The sequence below is a fragment of the Globicephala melas genome, chromosome 3, assembly GCF_963455315.2.
Source record: "Globicephala melas chromosome 3, mGloMel1.2, whole genome shotgun sequence".
In the NCBI taxonomy this organism is placed as follows: domain Eukaryota; kingdom Metazoa; phylum Chordata; class Mammalia; order Artiodactyla; family Delphinidae; genus Globicephala; species Globicephala melas.
In genome coordinates this window covers 9,283,846-9,305,512 of record NC_083316.1, presented here as the reverse complement: position 1 = coordinate 9,305,512, position 21,667 = coordinate 9,283,846, and the positions used below count along the sequence as shown (strand labels likewise).

The following is a 21,667-nucleotide window of genomic DNA, read 5'->3' as shown; positions in this document are numbered from 1 at the left end:
CAGATTCTCAACTACTGCGCCACCAGGGAAGCCCAGAAAAACAGTTTTTAAATGTGCATAACATTTGCTTGTCCACTCTCATTATCTTTACAGTTGTACCATATTCTAAGGTTCTAAGGTCCCTTTTAGGCACCGGAAGTCTTTGTTCTTAAGTTCTGATTTGCTTGCTTGGCATATGATATTTCTCCTGAAGGGTGGACTGTAAAAATTGGCTTTATTTCAAAATTTCAAAAATTTCATCATCAAAACTGCATTGCTCAAAAAATAATATGGATCATCTGTGTGCTGGATAATTCTCTCAGCCCTGGGGATTCAGTGCTGAACACATCAGGCAAGATTTCTGCTCTCACAGCTTTATATCCTTCTGGGTAGGAGTGGAGCAGAAAATCAACAAACAAATATGTATATGAAATGTACCAGGTGGTAAATGGGAGCGAAGGAGGAATCCAGAGATGGGGACGTGGACCAGGAGAGGAGGGGGAGGGGTGTAGAGGCACGTGCTAGTTTTGATGGTTTATCGGGCTGAGTGGATTCTGACTGACTGCTGTGTGTACAGAATTTCAAAACAAAACAAAATTCTCCCTTAGGTCCCTACTTTGTTATTAGTGCTCCACAGCTACCAGCCTGTTAACAACAGAGTAGAGCTGTCGATTTCCTTCTAGTCTGGAAAAAAAAATGTATGCAATAGCACACGTAACTCATTTGAAAATTCTTAAAGAATTAAAAATGCAAACCAAAGCATTTATGTATCTAGCATGTTTTAAATGAATAATGAGAAAATCAGTAAATAAGACAGAAAATAAGGAAACTTTTTAAACCTGGGATATTATATGTTGAAGATTTTTAAAAAGAGTCTCGATAAACTATGCGGAGAACTAAAATCTGAAAATAGGGTAAAAGCATTTGATTCTTTAGAATCGGGGTTCTTATCATTTAACCTGGTGCACTCCAGGGAAGAAGATCTTTGAACCAAAATTATTAATTTAGAGAAATAACAGTCTTCTTAATCTCTGTGGCTGTTTTTTTTTTTTTTTTATTAGAAGGTAGAATACCTACTGGGCAGGTCCTTTAAACCCACAAGTGTGAGTTACGAAAACAAGGAAAATGAGTGCTACAAAACTTAAATTGGAATAAAATAATTGAAAGAACTGAATGAATCCCATGTTGGTAGGGGAAGGGAAAGGAGACATTTCTGAATTGCTTTCCCTTTTAAATATGTACATATAGGCGTAGTTCAGAGATATTGTGGATTCGGCTCCAGACCACCACAATAAATGGAAGATCGAAATAAAGCAGGTCACACACATTTTTTTGGTTTCCCAGTGCATATAAAAATTCTTTTTACACTATACTGTAGTTTATTAAGTGTGCAACAGCATTATACCTGAAAAACAATTTCCATACCTTATTTAAAAAAATACTTTAGTGCTAAAAAATGCTAACCATCATGTGAGTCTTCAGCGGGTCACAATCTTTTTGCAGTTGATCACTGATCAGAAATCACCGTAACATGGTCACCAGAGGGGAAGTGTTGGGGGGACGGATAGTTAGGGAGTTTGGGGTTGACATGTACACACTACTATATTTAAAATGGATAACCAGCAAGGACCTCCTGCATAGCACAGGGAACTCTGCTTAATGTTATGTAACAACCTAAATGGGAGAAGAACTTGAAAAAGAATAGATACGTGTATATGTATAACTGAATCAACTTTGCTGTACATCTGAAACTATCACAACATTGTTAATCAACTGTACTCCAATATAGAATTAAAAAGTTTTAAAAATAATTTTAAAAAGAAATCACGATAACAAATATAATAATAATGAAAACGTTTGAAATTTTGCGAGAATTACCAAAATGTGGCACAGAGACATGAAGTGAGCAAGTACTGTTGGAAAAATAGCACCAGTAGACTTGCTCAACACAGGGCTGCCACAGACCTTCAACTTGTAAAAAACACAGTATCTGCAAAGCACGATAAACTGAAGTATAATAAAACGAGGTATGCCTGTATAAATATATATTTATTTGTTTATATATATACATTTATTGGTAACTATGTTATATATTATTATATGTGTGTAACACTCTAGTGTATATGTATGTCAAATTATAGACATGGGTGTGATTTAGTACTAGTCACTTACTAAAATTACTAGGTCAGTTGTGATGCTGTTAGAATTTCTAAGGTACCATCCACCTGATGCCTGGAGTAAAGTCTCTTTCCTCATAAAGGATGACACACGGGTTTAGGCTGCACTGCATTGCACTTGATGGGATTTCTTAGTACCTAATTTTTAAAATTTCAAAGGTCACAGACGCACCAAACAGTGTGTTTTCTTATTACACCAAGATCCAAGTGTCATATAAATGTTCTGCTTGGGCTGATGGACAAAATGAAGAGTGAATAACATTTAATCAGCTGACAGTATCATTGAATAACTCATATTTCAAGATGCCATGTTGCAGACGGATTTCCCTGGTAACAGCTTTCTTTGTGTTCAAGAGAAACATGGGGGGAAATGAGGTTGACATGTTCCGGTTTGTGGATTCTCAAAAGCACTGGTCACAGCGGTTGAACCCGACGGGTGGGGAGCTCTGAGTGGTGGAACTTATGGTTTTTTGCTCAGCTTCTGGGATCCCCTGCAGCCTCCACTCTGATTCTGGAGACAGAGCTAACTGGAGAAGTAGGAGACGGGCTTCTCCAGTTTCCTTGGTGGGTCTCAGAGCACAGAGCTAGCAAAATAAGAAAATCAAAGTTAATTTAAACAAATGATTGAGAGATGCAGGAAACCCAGCATGCATGTTACACTCTATAAATCCCCAGATGCCAGGAAAGTGGTCAGAAAATGTTTGATATCTAGGATATACTTCTGCACGACACATGATGCCTTCTTTGTGACACTGTCAAGTTAATTCTCTTGCCTCATTGCCACAACTGCCATCCCTCTGCTCAAAAAGCATGAGTGGGTCTCCACATCCTATAGCCGCTGAAATTTTCCTTGTTCTTGTGGTTTTCAGTGCCAGCCTTAGCCTGGCCCCTTGCCGGCATCCCAACATTTCCTGGGTCCCGCCTCTGGGAGGCGCTCTATGCAGACAGATGCTCCTCTCCACGCGCCTCCCATGCTCTCCCACCTCCGCTGCCAATCGCTCTTCAGAGCCATCATCCGTGTGAGCTGCAGGAATCTTGGGCTACTGGCCAGAGAAACTTCCTACAAGCATACCATTCCCTTAAGTTCAGCGATTTTTCTTTAAAATCCCACAAGTCTTATATTCTACTTCGTAAAGTGTCCAAGTCTGATTATAAAATAATAGTAGTAGTAAAAATAATAATAATACCCCCTAATCTTTGGGTAAATTTAAGGGCCAAGAAGATGTACCACCATCTAACACACTGATGCCTACTCTTCCCCCACAACCCTACCGTAACTTGTCGCCCACTTTATAAGCATGGACTACCCCAAGCATTTTAGAATTTAATCATGTTCTACACTGTATAGTTCACCAGTTTTAATCTTCTTAAAATCAATTCAGCTGTTATTTCTTCCAGAAGTAATTCCCCCGCTCCACTTCCCAAGGAGGCTGGTTTCATGCCTTTCCTGTGGGTTTCAGAGCATCTTGTTTGTTCCTGTACATATCTCCTGTCCATGAGATCCTCAAGGAGCATAGAACAGTGCTTAGTAAATATCAACTGAACTGAACAAAACTAAAATTCTTTTCTCAACCAATGTTTACTCCAGTAAATGTTGGCTTGTTGCTACCGCAAAAGAGCCTATGAGCAAATATATCTCCCAGACATATAGGTGACTTTGTCACCTAAAATAGAAAAAAAAGAAAAAAGGACATATGCACAACAGGAAAACACTTAAGCAAATTTTATATTCTGTACAATTTTTGTAGGTATAATGAAAGTTTTACTTGATATAGTTTAAATTTTTAAAAATTTAGATATTTAACTTAAAAATAAAATAAATGCATAGGAAGGTTTTCTCTACATATCTATCATAACTCCTTTTGGTGGAATATGTTAGGTTTACTTTAATATTCATTATTTGTTGTAACCATAGGCTATCTAAGATATGAAACAATTTCTCTATTATTGCTATGTCTGAATTTAGCATAATTTTATATTTTAGAAAGATGTTCTATTCCATCTGGCAATAACAGAAGAATCACAATTTTTTAAATGTGTGCTTTCGTAATGCCAGTGAAATAGAAATTTAAATGAGAGGCTGTGTCTTTCATAAACACTTTGCCATCTGTCGGTCAACCAAAAACTATTGTGATGATTATCAACATACTTGTTTTATTAAAAATGAAAGGCCAAAAACCTTAGTCACTAGTGGTTCCTTTCTTTCGGTCAGACCCCATATTTTCCGCATTTTTCTACCTGCAACACAGATCTAGAATTTCACCATTTCTTGGCACTTGAATTCCCATCATTCTGATCTAAAGCTACCGAGTTTCTCAAACCTGGACAATCTCACTGGTGTCCCTGCCTCTACCTTTGGGCCCCTACAGTCTGTTCGCCACATGGCACATGCAACAGTCTTTAAATAAGCACGTTAGGTCAACTCTCATTCCCATCTTCTTCAGAGTACACCCAATGCCCTAGTGGCCAAAAGGCCCCAGATCCAGCCCTGCACCACCTAGCTGTCACCCCATCTCATCTCTCCTTCACTCTGCTCCAGCCACACTGACCTCCTTGCCCTTACTTGGGACCCTCCATCACTCCCTTGTGTCACTGGTCTCTGCTCAAACATTCCCTAATCATGGTACCCGGACTGGCCCCATGCAACACCTTCCTGCGTGCTCCATCCTCTTTTCCTCTCTTCTCTATGGTTCTTATCACCAGAGAAGATCTGGGTTTTGAGGGGCTTAAAGCTTGTACAATTTGATGGATCCTCTTTAAGGATCAAAATTGTAACTAGAAAATTGCTAGGTCCTCCTTCAGGGAGAGCTGCCTCTGTTTTTCACTACTGAAATGATCTTATTAGCTTCATTGCTGGTTTCTTTGGTTTCTGATTCCTCTACAGATATGTGGACTCCTTTAAAGGAAGGACCCGGTCCATCTCCCCCACTCTGAGCCCAGCACCTGAACAGACTAGCCATTCCATAACCACGGGTCAAAGAGGGACTGTCCAATCTATACAACAGTGAAAGCTTTGGGGTTAATATTTGTGGGCTTCCTGCTTTCACATCCTGAGATCTTTTAATAATTTTTAAATAGTTAAATTATACATCTGCCTTACACAAGTTTGTGTTTTCAAAATTTATGTGCGCTCATCTAAAATTCTCTTTTGAGATGCTGAAGTGTCTGAATTTAGTGTTGCCACTTACGATACGTTAGATTGAGTTCAGTTTGGAACACAATAACAGAGACTTTTATTGGAGGCATTCTTTGTAATTGTCACTATTTAGTGATTTTGTATCTTGTATGTGCAAGGACAGCTCAAAACTTACGCCAGGTAATGGAAAGCATTAGCCATATTTAGAACATTTGAGTGTGTCTGAGTGGCATCTTTAGAAAACGAATTTGTGGAATCCATTGAAATTCTTGCTTGTTAAAAAAGAAAAGAGGGGCCTTTCCTGAGTGCTCTTACAGAATAATGTTGAAACTCGCAGCAATTCTGAGTGCCCAGGAGTGTTTGTGGAGAGTGTCAGCTCCCAGTCTCCAGCTGCACAGCTCTGAGGCCCCTTTTGACCTCCTGCCCGCTTCACTGGTGGCAGCAAATTTTTGAGTAGAGAATCCTGCTGCTGGCTTCTCATCCACTTAGACTGACTATTTCATTCTGCAATGGGGGAACGTCTAGAAAACTTCTCTGCTTATGATCGCAGTTAACAAGAGGGGAATCGAAAGGGCCCAGGACTCTGGTATATGTAATTGGTTTGCAATGATTCAGGTGTTTTTTTCCTTTTAAAGTGTTTTGTAAAATGCGTCACTGGGTGGAATAATGATTCATGTTCAGACTAAAAGAAAGGGCTTTTCTCCTTTTACCTTTATCTCTTTAAATTATAGGGTAATGAGGGTGATGAGAATGTGAATGTTCAAACTGCTGTAAAACAGATCATTTCAGAGATTTTGATGGGAAATCGTTTTCTTTAAACAGAGATATGGACAGGAACCTTTTACCAATACATAACTCATACAATATCAGCTACTTCTCTTAAATTGAGGATAGTTTAAAAAAAAAAAAAAAAGAAAGATGGGCTTCCCTGGTGGTGCAGTGGTTAAGAATCCGCCTGCCAATGCAGGGGACACGGGTTCGAGCCCTGGTCCGGGAAGATGCCGTGGAGCAACTAAGCCCGTGCGCCACACCTACTGAGCCTGCGCTCTAGAGCCTGCGAGCCACAACTACTGAGCCTACGTGCCACAACTACTGAAGCCTGCGTGCCTAGAGCCCGTGCTCCGCAACAAGAGAAGCCACTGCAATAAGAAGCCTGTGCACCACGATGAAGAGTAGCCCCCACTCACCGCAACTAGAGAAAGCCCATGTGCAGCAATGAAGACCCAACACAGCCAAAAATAAATAAAATAAAATAAATAAATTTATAAAAAATAACTAAATAAAAAAAATTTTTTAAAGGGAAAACATGTTCAGATTCCCCCCTACCATTTTGTTATATGTTCATGCAGTTACCTCTGTGATGGTCTTCAGTGCCAGCTGAGGTCAAGTTCGGTGGGGTGGGAGCTGGATTTGGAAATCTGTCCAGGGTGACAAAGATTCTAGGAGTGTAGGGGCCTTTGGATTGGAAAAATAAGGGAACTCAAATAACAATAATAATGTAGTTGTAGACTTGTTTATTCTTTCCATGTCAGTTTCAAACACCAAAGAGCTTTCTGCTACACACAGAGATGAAACCAAAACCCCTACTCATCCTACATCATGGCGCACGAGTAGCATCTGGGAGGATCTACGTGAAACTAGAACCTTCACAGACACTTAACTTGTTACTGTTTATATGTTTTGCTGCTGGTTGCATTTTTTTATTACAGGCTAATTTGTTAAAATCAAAACATGGTCCTTCTCTCTTTTTGCCTAATAATTCTCTCTATATTTCAGGGAAAAAATTTTCTCCTTTTCCCAGAACTAGTATCACCTCAAAATTATTTTGAATGCCTTTTTTATTTTCCTGATCAATTCAGTTACTATAACAAGAAAAACCATTGCATTTCTGTTCTTCTTAAAATATAGATCAATTAATTCACTGTACTTCCCTTGGAAATATATCCAGCAAAATATCTCAGGGGTTCAATATTGATGCAGCAGACTTTGATATTATTTCTTGAACATGACCAATACAATTCACACAGCTCATTCTAGAATAAATATATCCCTTATATAATCTCATTAGTGGTATACCAGAATGGATTAATGACATATTCAATAATATTCAGTTTATACACTCAATGAAATTGATGAAGTTATAACTCTGAATTATAGGCCTTTCACTGATTCTATCATATGTTATATGAGCATATTATTGAGTCATATATTGACCAGGTAATAAGTCAATTAAGAACATCCTTTAACAACTTGACACCGTGGGTAGTTCCTTGACAGATATTTACTGAGCTCATTGTTAAACAATTCACATTTGAGATTTAATTTAATCCTAAAAACAACCCTATGAGACAGGTTCACATTCTGTTCATGTTTTACAGACATTTAAGTAACTTGCCTCGGGGTACATGGGTTTTAAGAGAAGGAGGGATGATTTGAATCCAGTTGCTCCAGCTTCATAGCCAGCACCACCAAAACACAATAAACCCTCTTTCTAAAACATAATTTGAAAAGAAACATAAGTCATCTTGGTTTACCTGTTGAATGGAGAAAGTAGATCATTTCCCACAACTGCAAAGAGAGATGTATTTTCTCTCAAAATTCTCAAAAATAGTTTCTATCATAAAACCAAAGAAGATTTTAGCCTTTAAGAATTGTACTTCTATTTTACTCAGAGGCAACTGCATGTACATACATCAACTCAAATTATACAGAAACTACGATGGCTTAACTATGAGGACGAGAGGTGGAGTTCGTTGAGATAAAATATGTATTTTACAAACTGATAACCTTGCAATTTCTGCATTAAAGTTGACAGTGAGATTCAGTTACCTCTGGTTAAGCCTCTGGTTTCAGATCTACAAACTTTGTATCTTCCAGTAGCTTTCTTTTTTTTTTTTTTTTTTTGGCGGTACGCGGGCCTCTCACTGCCGTGGCCTCTCCCGTTGCGGAGCACAGGCTCCGAACGCGCAGGCTCAGCGGCCATGGCTCACGGGACCAGCCGCTCCGCGGCATGTGGGATCTTCCCGGACCGTGGCACGAACCCGCGTCCCCTGCATCAGCAGGCGGACTCTCAACCACTGCGCCACCAGGGAAGCCCATTCCAGTAGCTTTTTAAGCAGAGAAAATTACTTAATTTTTAAACATTCATAAGGAATATAAAACAACTATATCTTGTTTGCCAATTTTTCTAACCAACACCATTGAAAAATAACAGTTAATTGGAAATTTACTGAAATCACTGAGTACTTCTTTTTAGTCAGCTTTCTATAAACCAGTTCTCAGACATTGTGCCTTGATCATAAATATCTCGAGCAAGAGGAAGTACTATGTGTTCTTAGTCCTGCAGACTAGGATTTAAATTTACTTTGCATCTCAGGTCCAGCCTAGTTTCTTTTAGCACAAAGCCAGAAGCACAAAAATATATCCGTGTTGCTTCCAGTAGACTAGATCCCAGAGAGGCAGAGAAATGTATACCCAGGTCCTTAGCTGTTTGAGGTCCTTATCTCACCAACCAGTAGGTTAACAAAAGGCTACTCCAGTCTCTTTTCTCTTCTAATCCCAGCTCCAAATTCCTCTCCCTTTTAAATGCAGATTAGGTGAGCAATCTCATTTGTTGCCATGAACACCTGTAACCCATGCCCTCAGGGTCTCACTATCCTCACACTAACCTTTCATACTATTTTTCTAAATGAAGACCGGTACCTCCCAAGAGGAATCCTGTTTCCTGATAACTTTTCCACCCGATATACATCATCATCATCAAAGTTTTATGAAGGCTGTCATTAACATACAAACACTGCTTTACTTGGATATGTTCTAAATTATTCATTGATGTTGATATCAACTTAATGATAATAGCTAATTCATTTGGTAAATATAGTTTATTCTCAATAAATGCAAATAATGTTAAGAGCACCAGATCCATTAAATGGTGAGGCCCCATTTTTTTGCAATGGGCGATATTGCATTACTCGCATTTTTCTTGTATTTAATTTAATTGCCCAACCATTTGTTTTCTGAGTTAAAAGAGTTTTATATATATTCTGCCTTGTTATGAAAGGACAGAGAAGAAAACCATTGCATCCTACTCCTGAATGATTTTTAGATAATTTTAGTTCCAGAGTCTAAATTGCAAAAAGCTCTTTTAAACAGTGGACTGGATGGCAAAGGTATATAAGCTCTTTTCATTCTTCCCTGGTGCAAACTGGGTGAGCTTTACTGATTCTTTGCGCATACATCCCAGCTTTCATCCCCAAGAGACTGTCTACATTAGGTTTAAGAAGGTTCTCTTTGTAAACAACCTAAAAGGACAGGTAGCAGGGCAAAGTTTTGCTTTGTTTGATTGGTTAATTCATTTTTATTTCCCCTGGGTATGGGGTTCATCAGCCTCCAACTTTCTTACTTCTTATATAGATTACTTCCTCCATCTAAATTCCTGAAGTTCACAGCTCAGCAGAGAAATAAACATGAGCTATTGACACAGGAACTAAAGTGGACCATGTATCAAAGAATCATTTAATAAATGAATTTAAGATTGTCTAATCAGATCTTCCCTGGTGGCGCAGTGGTTGAGAGTCCGCCTGCCGATGCAGGGGACACGGGTTCGTGCCCCGGTCTGGGAAGATCCCACATGCCGCGGAGCGGCTGGGCCCGTGAGCCATGGCCGCTGAGCCTGCGCGTCCGGAGCCTGTGCTCCGCAGCGGGAGAGGCCACGGCAGTGAGAGACCCGCGTACCGCAACAAAACAAAACAAAACAAAAACGTGTACCGCAAAAAAAAAAAAGATTGTCTAATCAGATTATGTATGAAAAGCCCTTTCCAGTCATTCCCTGTCAAGTTCAAGAAAGTAGGAGATGTGAGATTTGTTCAGTCCAGATCCAACTCAAGCTATTGTTTCCCTATATGTATTTCAGTATTGATAGTTTTTTTTCAATGATTTGTATTAATGTAAATAAATTGGAATCACACAGTCAGAATGAAAAGGGAAAGAAACACAACAATAAGATACTACTACAATCTAGTAGAATGGCCAAAATGCAGAGCACTGACAACACGAAATGATGGCGAGGATGTGTAGCAACAGAAACTCTCATTCACTGTTGGTGGGATGCAAAATGGTACAGCCACTTGGGAAGACAGTTTGGTGGTTTCTTACAAAACTAAACCTCCTCTCACTGTACAACCCAGCAATAGCTCTCTTTGGTATTTACCCAAAGGAGTTAAAAATTTATGTCCTCACAGAAACTTGCACACAGATGTTTATAGCAGCTTTCTTCCTAATTGTCAAAACTTAGAAACAACCAAGATGTCTTTTAGCAGGTGAATGGATCAACTAGGTTACATCTAGACGGTGAAATGTGATTCATCACTAAAAAACAAACGAGCTGTCGAAACTGTGCAAAGACATGGAGGAATCTTAAATGCATACACTAGGTGAAAGACGCCAGTCTGAGAAGGCTGCTTACTGGATGATTCCCACTCGATGACATTCTAGAACAGGCAAAACCATGGAGACCGTAAAAAATCAATGATTTCTCCAGGGGTTCATGAGGAGGGGTGGGGGGATGAACAGGCAGAGCAAAGAGGGCTTTTAGGGCAGTGAAATGATTCTATGTGACACTATAATGGTGGATACATGTCATTATACGTTTATCAAGACCCATAGAATGTACAACACCCAAGAGTGAACCCTAATGTAAACTGTGTACTTCGGGTGATAATGGTGTATCCGTGTAGGTGCACAGATCGTAACAGATGTAGGGCCCTGGGGAGGATGTTGGTAATGGAGGAGACCGTGCATGTGTGAGGGCAGTGGTATATGGGAAATCTCTGTGCTTTCTGCTCAAATGTGCTGTGAACGAAAAACTGCTCTAAGAAATAACTTCTATTAAAAAAAACTTTTTAAAGAGAGAGAAGGAAACTGACATACGATAAGCACTGTACCATTCTTCCACTCATCTGATCCATATTTATTGACTCAGCACTCTATGACAGGCATTCTGCTACTGGGTTTGATTTTGTTATGATTTGTAGAGATTGGATATAATATAATATTTTATTGACTTGGTTTCAATAATAGTAGACCTAGAATTTTTAAAGATTTGACTTTTGAAGAATTCTGCATGAGGATGATGAAGGGAGGAAGAAGAAGGGGTACACTGGCCTGAAATGATAGCATGGGGACCAAAACAAGGGCCCCGCCTCTTGGATGTGGAGTGATCGTTGGGGAGGATTAAAGAAAACTAGTGGGAGAGGAAGTGCCGTTTAGAAAGGAGAGTTTCCCCTGATCATCTTTCAAAGAGACCTGTACTTTGTTAATGTTTGCAGTGGGTTTGTTTGGAGCCTCATAAGAGTTTAAGGTTGGACACAAGAAGAGACTAGAAGAATTGGATGCCAGGAGAAGTTGAAGAGAGAGAGGATCCGGGGGAAAAGCAGAGGGGAAGTGAACAGGGCAACATTGAACCCATCCATACCACCAGAGGTCCTGCAAGGAATCAGGACCCTGCAAGAGAATTGAAAGTCTGCCCTACGGCTCTCTTTCGGGTCCTGCTGGGAGCGGGGAGGCTGCAGGAGGGGGCAGAACCAAGGACCTGACCATCACATTCACGTCTGTGATGGTCAACTCTGACGCATGTTTGGCTTCAGAAAACTGAAGTAGGATTCTCATATGCTTAGGTAAAATTCAATCCCAAGAAAACAAAAGGTTTTTTTTATATTGATGATCCGGTGACCCTCAAAATAAGAGCAAATGAGAAAGTTTATCATCTTATTTGTGTTGCTCTAAATGGGTTAAAATAGAATTGAAGGTTTCATTATAAAGTTGGATATATGGCATTAATTAGGGTCACACTGAAAACAGCATTTTCTCATTATACATTAAGAATTGATATTGCCTTCACTTTGAATTCATTTTCCCTTTTCAGGCTTTGGAATAGTATTTTAATAGCTTGATTCATTAAGTTATATGAATGGGAAATATATTATCATAAATTAGGAATCTTAACTATAATATAAAGAATAGCTAAGGTAGAGAGATAGATTTACTTCACCATTTACCTTTAATACATAACCAATTAGTGAACTGTAAGAATGGCTTTATTACCACTTTTATAATAGTTTCATCATTATTAAAATAATTAAACCTAGATAATTTTAACGTACAGCACGTACATGCAGACACAAACACATTGAGAAAATGACATTCATAGTTTAACCTTTTTTGTACAAATGGAAATAAAAATAAAATGCATGTGTTAAAGCTCAGATGTATTTACGGGACACATGTATAGCAAGAGATTTCATCTCTCTTGGGTGAGTGCCAAGCAGGCCCTGGGTCAAACTGTAAGTTGAGAAAAAGTGGTTTTCTGATCCTTTGATAGCTTTTTCTAATTGCCCCAATGGTCCCTTTAGCCACCTTCCACCGGTGCTATCACCAATGCAGACTGTACAGGCACCTCGGGGACATTAACGCCTGTCTCTACACCCCTGTCCCCCTCTGGGGGTGGAGGTGTGTGGAGGTCTCCTCTCCTCTCCTCTCCTCTGTCCCTGGTCCTGATCTCACAGGGGGTGTGATACCACAGTCATGTTTTCTAAATTAGGGACCTAGAGTCCATGAGTTCTGGGAGGATTTCAACTTTCTCTGTTTTCATTTGGTTGATGGATGAAAATAATTCCTCCAGGCATATTCTGAATCATGAGATGGTCCACCTTATGTGTGAGACATGCATCCTCATTTTTTTGTAAGCTGGTCCCAGAAGAGCTGCAGTAGCCCCTTGGAGACGTTCTTAGATGTTTACAAAAGGGTTTTGTTTGTTTGTTTTGTTTTCCTTTAAAGAGGACTGTTACTCAGTTTTGAGTTAGCTGACCTGAGAAAGAAACACTGCTATAACAAGTAATCCCTCCGCATTTACTCAAATACTTACTGAACTTCTACTGTGTGCCTGGCATTGCACTTGAAATAGGGATGGGGGTCTACCAATGAACAAGACAAAGAGACTTGCCTTCCAAGAATATACATTCTAGCAGAAGACAGACAATAACAAGAAACATAATAAAGAAGTTAGGACACATGCTGTGAAGGATTCTATGATAGATTAAGGTGAAACGAGACTGCTGGATTAGGGAGGTGGTGTGATTCAGATGGCAGTTTTAAACAGTGTAGCTGAGTGGCCTCCTGGAGAACGTGGCACTAGAGCACTGTTGAAAGAGTCTGGGGATCCGGCCCTATGCCCCAGCACATCTGTGGGATGAATGAGTTTTCTGTAATCAGAAAACTAAGTAGGGAAGGTGTCAGATTATATTCATTCATGCCAAATTATAATTCTTCAATCCCTGAGGGATATTGAGGTTAAAAAAAGGAAAGAATATTACTGAGTGAATTGTATGTATTCTTCTTCCAAATGCAGAAATATTCAAATACAGCTCTGCTAATGAAAACTCCATGAAATGTTCTGTATGTTAACTAGACCATTTGTTTGCAGTTTAAATTTTGAAATGGGTCTGACTATTCAAGGACAGCAAGGAGAAAACACATCTGGAAACATAGTGCAAGGGCTTTTTTTTTTATTTACTTATTTAAAAAAAGAAACATTTTCTTTGGGTAAAAAGAACACCCAAATGTAATATTATTTTACTGTTGTTATTAATCAAATACCTACGTTCTGCAGAACATGACTCGGTCCTCGTGTTCAGACCAGCTGCCATTGTGGTGACATAGTTTCCAGGTCTTCTCAGATGAAAAGACTTGTGTCATTTCTGGTTTTTCATTTGGCTTCTGGTTCCTTTGCAAGGTTGGGAACATTCCCCTCTTAAGCATCCTTTTCACATTTTGTACAGCAATGCTGCAGCCCTTTAAGACAGCGGTTACATTTAATAAGTCTTAGGAGTGAGAAGCATTCTTTTGCCCATGCATCTGCTTCATGCCCTGAGTATGTGGCATTTTTTTTTTTTTTTTTTTTTTTTTTTTTTTTTTTGCCGTACGCAGGCCTCTCACTGTTGTGGCCTCTCTCGTTGTGGAGCACAGGCTCCGGACGCGCAGGCTCAGCGGCCATGGCTCACAGGCCCAGCCGCTCCATGGCATGTGGGATCTTCCCGGACTGGGGCACAAACCCGCATCCCCTGCATCGGCAGGCGGACTCTCAACCACTGTGCCACCAGGGAAGCCCTGTGGCATGTTTTTACAGAGAGAAATGGCTGAGACACCCATTAGGAGGTTAAAATCATCTTTTCAAAATTCTGCGCCTTGAAAGGAAATGCATTTGAATTTTTATTGGTAGGATATTAAAACAAGTAAAAGCAATAGAATCTAAAGAGAACAATAATTTGTTTTCTTTTCCCTTTGTAAAAGGCCTTCATTCAGTGTAATTAATTGGATAGCAAGTACCTCATATAGAAAACCTGTTGGGGTTTAAATAGTGAAATCATCCTCTCTAAGGCAACCTTCCTTTCTCCTTTACTCCTTCAGATAAGGAGACAAGGAGGTATTCAGCTCCTGGTGGACCTGCTGGACCATCGGATGACAGAAGTCCACCGTAGTGCCTGTGGGGCGTTGAGAAACTTGGTGTATGGGAAAGCCAACGATGACAACAAAATCGCCCTGAAGAACTGTGGCGGCATCCCGGCACTGGTCAGGTTGCTCCGCAAGACCACCGACTTGGAGATCCGGGAGCTGGTCACAGGTCAGAATCCTTATTAACGGCATGACTGACTCTCAGATAAATTACCCATCATCCAGCACGGTCGCAATGTGCTCACCAAGTATTATGGTCTCGGCCTCTCTGAGAGCTAATAACACCAATCGTCCCGATGTGTCTCTGTGAATAAGAAATGTGAATGAAAGGGTATCAGGTGTCACGCCGGTAGATGGGTCATATTAAATAACTAGCATCCAGTAAACATAACCCTCCTAAAAGTCGATGACCGTATTTCAGTCTTTGTCATTTGATTTAGAAGTAGTTGACATCTTAAAATACCCATGGGTCATCATTAGAATGACATTAATCATAATTGATGAAAGGACAGAGCATGTGAGTTATTGTTAATCAGGTATATATTCTGGTTTAGAGCGTGGTTAACAACAGAGAGCTTATTGTACTTAACAGTTAATTTCTTGGATCAAATATTTATGCCTAGTAAAAGCCCCCAGGTTGTATAAAATTACAGATTAAGGAATTTCTCAAAAGTGATCATGAGAGAAAGTCTTTCTATGGGCATAGGACTTTGGAGTTTTGTGAAATGGACATAATTATGGTAACTACCTTATAGAGCCATAGGATTAATCAATGAAAAAATATAAAGCATTTAGCATGTGCCTTTGTGGAATATGTATGGATACAGGAAACATTAGTCATTTGCTGTTGCCCTTCACTTTTTACATGTGCAGTTTTACTTGTTGGAGGGCTATGGATATCGGTGGTCTCAGTACAGAATTTCAAATCACTTTTCTTGATTTTATATATATATATATATATATATATGCGCATATATTGCTGTTCTATGTGATATTTGTTTTTTGGCTCATCAAAGTACTCCTTCAAGTATTTGGCAAGGGGATTGCAAGGTTGACTCTCAGAGAAGGATCTTTCAATTATCCATGTTTCCACTGACCTTCTGTCTCAACTCTAAAAGTTCCTTGAAACTATGCTGATGAGCATATGCGCAGTTGCTCATTTAAGAAAATACATTACCGAAGCTAGAGTCATAAGTATTTGTTTATTCTTGGGTCAGGACTCCCAGCTGCAGTATGTTTTCCTTAACTTACACCCTTTAAGATTATTGTCACATCTCCTTTGTACTTAGCTAAATTAGAACTAGACTCCCAATTGTCTTTCCTTTTTTTTTTCTTTTTCCTTTTCTTTTTTTTTTTTCCTTTCTCTAAGTGGAGGATTGTCTTTGTGGGGAAAAAAAAGTTGTCAAGGGTTGTGTTATGATAGTAATGTTTCACGCTAAACTAGCATGGGGTGGCTTGGTCAGGGAAGGAAAAACTGTTGTTATGCACATATTATGATGTGCAGGATAGTTTGGGGATGAGTGAAATAACTGAAAACATACCCTGCCATTAAAGTCAGGAACACCTGTGCTTATGTTTATGGATCATGTTTAAATTGGAAATGGCTGCAAATGAAAGGACTCAATGTGCATGATGGAAAACAAACACCATGGTGCTTCTGTGCCTTGGCTTCCTTGCCAGTGGATGGATGAGGCCAACACAACTAAAGGAACACCCTGCTGTGTACTTACGCATCCATTTCATGATTTGAAAAGAATTGGATTCTACCAAGATTTGAATTTGCTCCAGCACAAATCCCTTGTCTTGAAGCGCTCTCTGTGGTGGCTTATCTCATTGCCAGAGAAACTCAGCCCGTGCAAAAGGTTGAGGTGTTGATGGCTTCGATCAGAAAGGAGATGGAAGCAATGCCTGTGCCCCATGACGCTGTCTACCACAGCACGCCCTGCGCTTCTTGTGACATTTGAAGCTGCTGTGAAAGAAATGAAGGCTGGCTCCTCCCTTGCCTTTAGCTCTGCTTCTGACAGATGCTGGGTGTCACTCATTATGTGCCCCTGAGCAACATCAAAAATTTCTGTGTGAGCCCCATTTGGAAACATCAAAGGCAGATAAACTCTTCAGAATGTCCACAAGTTTCCTTTCCTGGTGAAGCTTTGGCTGTAGGAAAGATGCTTGGACTTGTTATACCTAGAAAACGTATGCCTCTTATTCTGCTCCTTTTGAGAAGAACAAAAGTTTGCACCCATTGTCAAATCATGACCCACTGTTTCCTCATCAGCATGAGCTTGTGGCCCAGACTCTCTCCTAGAAAAAATGCTGTCTTCTGCCATGACGCCATCCAAGCCATCAGAGCCGAATGGATTCAGGGTGACAGTGGTTGCTACTTCAATAGATGTTTTCTGCCTTTCCAGAGGCAGGGTCTTATTGTGCCCGGCTAAACTTCAGGCACGAATTTCACCTTTTTCAAAGAAAACTAGGTTGTCAAAACATTTAGACTGGCTGAAGCTCCTGGTTTCGGGAATTGCCACGGTGGACGCTGTTGAAAAACAACAAGCCCGTTGGCCAAGCTCCCCTTCCAGAAAAGGAAGTCCGAGGCAAGCATCTAGGAGAGCAATCCAGCATGGAAGGAATTGCCACTGCAGGTCAGTCTTTAGTGACAAAGCCTTCTAAATTTCCACGCTGGTGGAAACCTGGGGCCGCCTGGAAGCCTGCGAGGCTCGCTGACTTCCATTTAAACAGAGCAGCAAGGTGCAAATCTAGCCAAAGCTGACTCCACTGCCTGAAGAAAAAAGTCAAATGAGGCAAACGGATTCACCTCCGAGAGGCTTAGAGAGTCATTTTCATCTTCAGCACTGGCCATGGTCAACTGCCAAAGTGAGCTGTGAGAGCTGGGATTCCCCCGGCTCCTGCAGAGCTTTGAGGATACACGATTTCAGTACCGCCAACCCAACTGAACTTCAAGGTTATCCAGTCCTCCATTTCTCTTATGTGTTATCCTCTTTCCTCTCCTCTGAGAGTCTTGGACTCGGCTTCTGTGCACCGGTGCCGAATCGAATCTCAGAGACAGAGTTTTGGGCGAAGTAGAAAAGAATAGCTTTACTGCTTTGCCAGCAGGCTCCTGTGTGTCCCCGTGCATCCTAACCCAGGGGGATTTGGTGAGGAGTTTTATAACCATAGTTCAAAGGTGCGGCTGCTGATAAGATTAGGGTGTGTGCAGGGCCTGCACTCCTTTCATCTGGTCTCAGGTGATCTTCTTGATGAGCTTCTCTGGTTCCTTTTAATCTGGCCTCAGGTGGTCTTCTCTAGAATGAAGAATGCTGACATCTTCTATTTATTGGGGGTTTTAGTTCTATAAAGAGCTCAAAAGGGCTTCCCTGGTGGCGCAGTGGTTGAGAGTAAGCCTGCCGATGCAGGAGACACGGATTCGTGCCCCAGTCTGGGAAGATCCCACGTGCCGCGGAGCGGCTGGGCCAGTGAGCCATGGCCGCTGAGCCTGCGCGGTCCGGAGCCTGTGCTCTGCAGCGGGAGAGGCCATAACAGTGAGAGGCCCGCATGCCGCAAAAAAAAAAAAAAAAAAAAAAAGAGCTCAGAAGATATCGTTCTGTGTATCCCTTGAGGAGCCAGGACCTGCCCCAAGGCTGCACTGTTGTTTCCTGGCTGATCCTCCCTTGTCTCTCTGTTCCCTCCCTTGTCTGATTAGCAAATGGTTGAATCTGCCCTTTGGGACCCAGGGAAGATCATGGAAGCTGCGGTCCGTTCCCTACAAACAAGGAACGGGGCCGTAGTGGGGAGGGGGCGACACAGAAAGGCTTCTGTGCCTAGGAGCCCCACAGGGTCCTGCTTGGTTTCAGTCTCTGTCCAAGTCTGATGAACTTTCTACTCCAGTAAGCCTTTCTCTGTGAGTCCAGGCCTTTCGCTCATTCCTTAGTTGCTCACTTCTCAAATGTTTTTGAATGTCTATGGGCATTGGGTGTGTGCTAAGCCCTGGACATCTGCACATGCAGGCTTGGCGGTCAGCTAACCCACACCAGCACAGCCACCTTGATGCTTCTGCCAGCGCCTGCTATAATGGTTGGGGACACTGCTGTGAATTGTCACACCCTGGCATTACTGGCTGCTAATCATTAAAAGAGATGTCCTGGCAAACGTGTCCATGTTTTAGAAGCTTAACTAGATGAGCATAAAAAGAGGTGATGGCGGGCTTCCCTGGTCGCACAGTGGTTAAGAATCCACCTGCCAGTGCAGGGAACATGGGTTCAAGCCCTGGTCCAGGAAGATCCCACATGCCTCAGAGCAACTAAGCCCGTGTGCCACAACTACTGAGCCTGTGCGCCACAACTACTGAGCCCATATGCCATAACTACTGAAGCCCATGCACCTAGAGCCTGTGCTCCACCACAAGAGAATCCACCGCAATGAGAAGCCCGCGCACTGCAATGAAGAGCAGCCCCCGCTCGCCGCAACTAGAGAAAGCCCTAGAGAAAACCCATGCACAGCAACAAAGACGCAATGCAGCCGAAAATAAATAAATAAATTTATGGAAAGAAAAAGAGGTGATGGCTTTGGAGGGTGGAGTAGAGGGTAAAAGGATCACTTCACTTCTGTTGTCACAAGGACCCTCCTCAAAACCTTTTTGGAACTAGGTTAGACACTCGTGCATGAATCAAAAAAACAGTGATTCAAGCGTAACAACTCTGCCCATTACTTCCTTTGTAATTCTTCAGCAGACCTAATCGTTCAGCAAGGAATAAAGACATCCCAGGCCGTCTCTAGTACACGAAGTTTTTTCTGTTGTATTTTCCTTCCTGCCTGTTAGTGAATTTGTGAAAATAGATGTGCATTGAAAAAAAAATTATAGGGGAAGGGAGGGTGACAGACACTTTGAATTCCTCTCTAGATATTTACAAACTAGTATGTTTTGTAAACAAATATTCGAAAGAACAATTTTAGTGATTTAAAAAAAAATAAAGCATGTTTATAAACCAGACTTTACATTAGACTTAAGCTCTGTATCCAGAAGGGTCGAGAGCACCAAATTATAAACAATAAAAGACTAAAAGAACTAAATGACTTTGCAGAACTTTACATTATTTACTGAGTATTCCTTGGCAAACAGTTTGAACAGTAATAAAATGTTAAAAATTGAGCTATTTACATGCATTTACATTCAACACATAACCACGCTTGCTTAAAAAAACAGCTGCCTGTTTGCACTTCAGTATCTATTCATAGCAGAATATATTTTGCCACTGCCTGTTAGGCCTTGCGATAAATAATTTTCTTCCTATGCAATAATTACTATGAGATGATGATCAGAATTTTATTTAAATCCAGTTGAAGCTATTTCATGCTGGCCATTACTTGAAATGTTCCTAAGCAAATAAACTTTGATTAGAACTGCTGCCTGTCCTTTGGGCTTGACTAATACAACTTTTCTCTCCCTAAAGATGGAAATAACCTAAATTTTCAAATGCCCGACTAAAGATTTCAGAATGCTTTACAAATCATAATAAAACAATCTTTATTAAACCATAACACTTAATAAATAAGTTTTATTTCTGTTGAAAGCAAGTGTCCTTAAGAGTTCTACTTCTCCAAGAGCAGAGTATATTTTTTCATTTTATGCTTCGTGTTCCCAAATAGTCTTTTCTTTTAACTAAGGAGACAGGCCTCAGTTTAACTATTTTACTTACTGGCATTAGGTCATTTGATTTAACGCCTAGTCTCCAAAGGGCTCCAAAGTTGAGTTATATGCCCTCAAAATTCATATGTTGAAGTCCTAACCCACAGACCCTCAAAACGTGACTCGGATGTGATTAAGTTCGGATGCTAGAGTAGGATAGGCCCCTAATCTGATATAGCGGATGTCTTTATGAGAAAAGGAAATTTGGTCACAGACACACACAGGGAGAAGGCCATGTGAAGATGAAGGTGGAGATCGAGGTGATGCTACTGCAAGCCAAGGAACACCAAAGATGGCCAGCAAACCACCAGAAGCCAGGAGCAAGGCATGGTCAGATTCTCCCTCACAGCCTCCGAAGGAACCAAACCTGCTGACACCTTGATCTTGGATTTCTAGCCTCCAAAACCATAAGTCTGGTAGACAAAGTGTAAATATTACTAAATATTTTCTCTACTGCCGATGGAAGCCAGGTTGGAGACATTACTCTGTGTCTGTTAGCCAGTGGGCTTACTATTTCAAAAGAATTCTGGGGTGTAACAAACACCCTTTATGGAAGGAGACATTGGAACAGAGGAGAAGCATTTTCCCCACTAGCATCCTCCAGCCTTTTTTTCTTCTCTTATTTTATTTGTATTGTCAGCCAGAGGCATGGCTCATCTCTCCAAAGCAGGAGCTAAGCATCGTCAAAGTAGCCTTTCTTGCATCTTCCTGGGGCTTTTTGCTCTTCACCTGGGACTCCTGGTGGGCATTTTATAAATTATACCAAGCGGTACTGAAATGGGTCAGAATAGCACATTATTTAAGTCAATCCAGGGTCACTGTCTTCCTAAGATTTAAAATTAAAATCCAGATTTATTTTTTATCCCAAATAATGTCCAGCCATGTTATCCAACATAGCATATCAGAGGTTTTGCAATAATGTTAAGCATCATCATAAAGATAAAAATGAACAGAGACATTCAAGTAATGAAATGCCAGCAATATAGAGATGCTTTGAATTTTAATATAATCCCCACCAAATACCAAATTCCCAAGGAGAAATTAAAAATCAAAGTTTAAATCCACTTTCATGTTGAAGTCCAAAGACATTAAAGTTCAAAGGAATTAAAGCCAAAAAATCAATATCTCTTGCCATTGTGTGTTAAAGTTCAAAGACCACGATTCTTAAGTTAACTAAAGTGTAAAAAC

The 21,667-nt window shown here is 40.6% G+C and overlaps 1 protein-coding gene across 9 annotated transcripts in view; it reads left to right on the top strand.

Moving 5' to 3' along the window:
- The window catches only part of CTNND2 (catenin delta 2), a 930,830-nt gene that overhangs the window by 693,038 nt on the left and 216,125 nt on the right, over window positions 1-21,667 (top strand). For all 9 annotated transcript variants that reach the window (XM_060295662.1, XM_060295656.1, XM_060295659.1 and 6 more), the window contains one exon: window positions 14,755-14,968. In XM_060295662.1, the coding sequence (XP_060151645.1) occupies window positions 14,755-14,968 (214 nt within the window). The remainder of the gene's footprint in view (window positions 1-14,754; window positions 14,969-21,667) is intronic.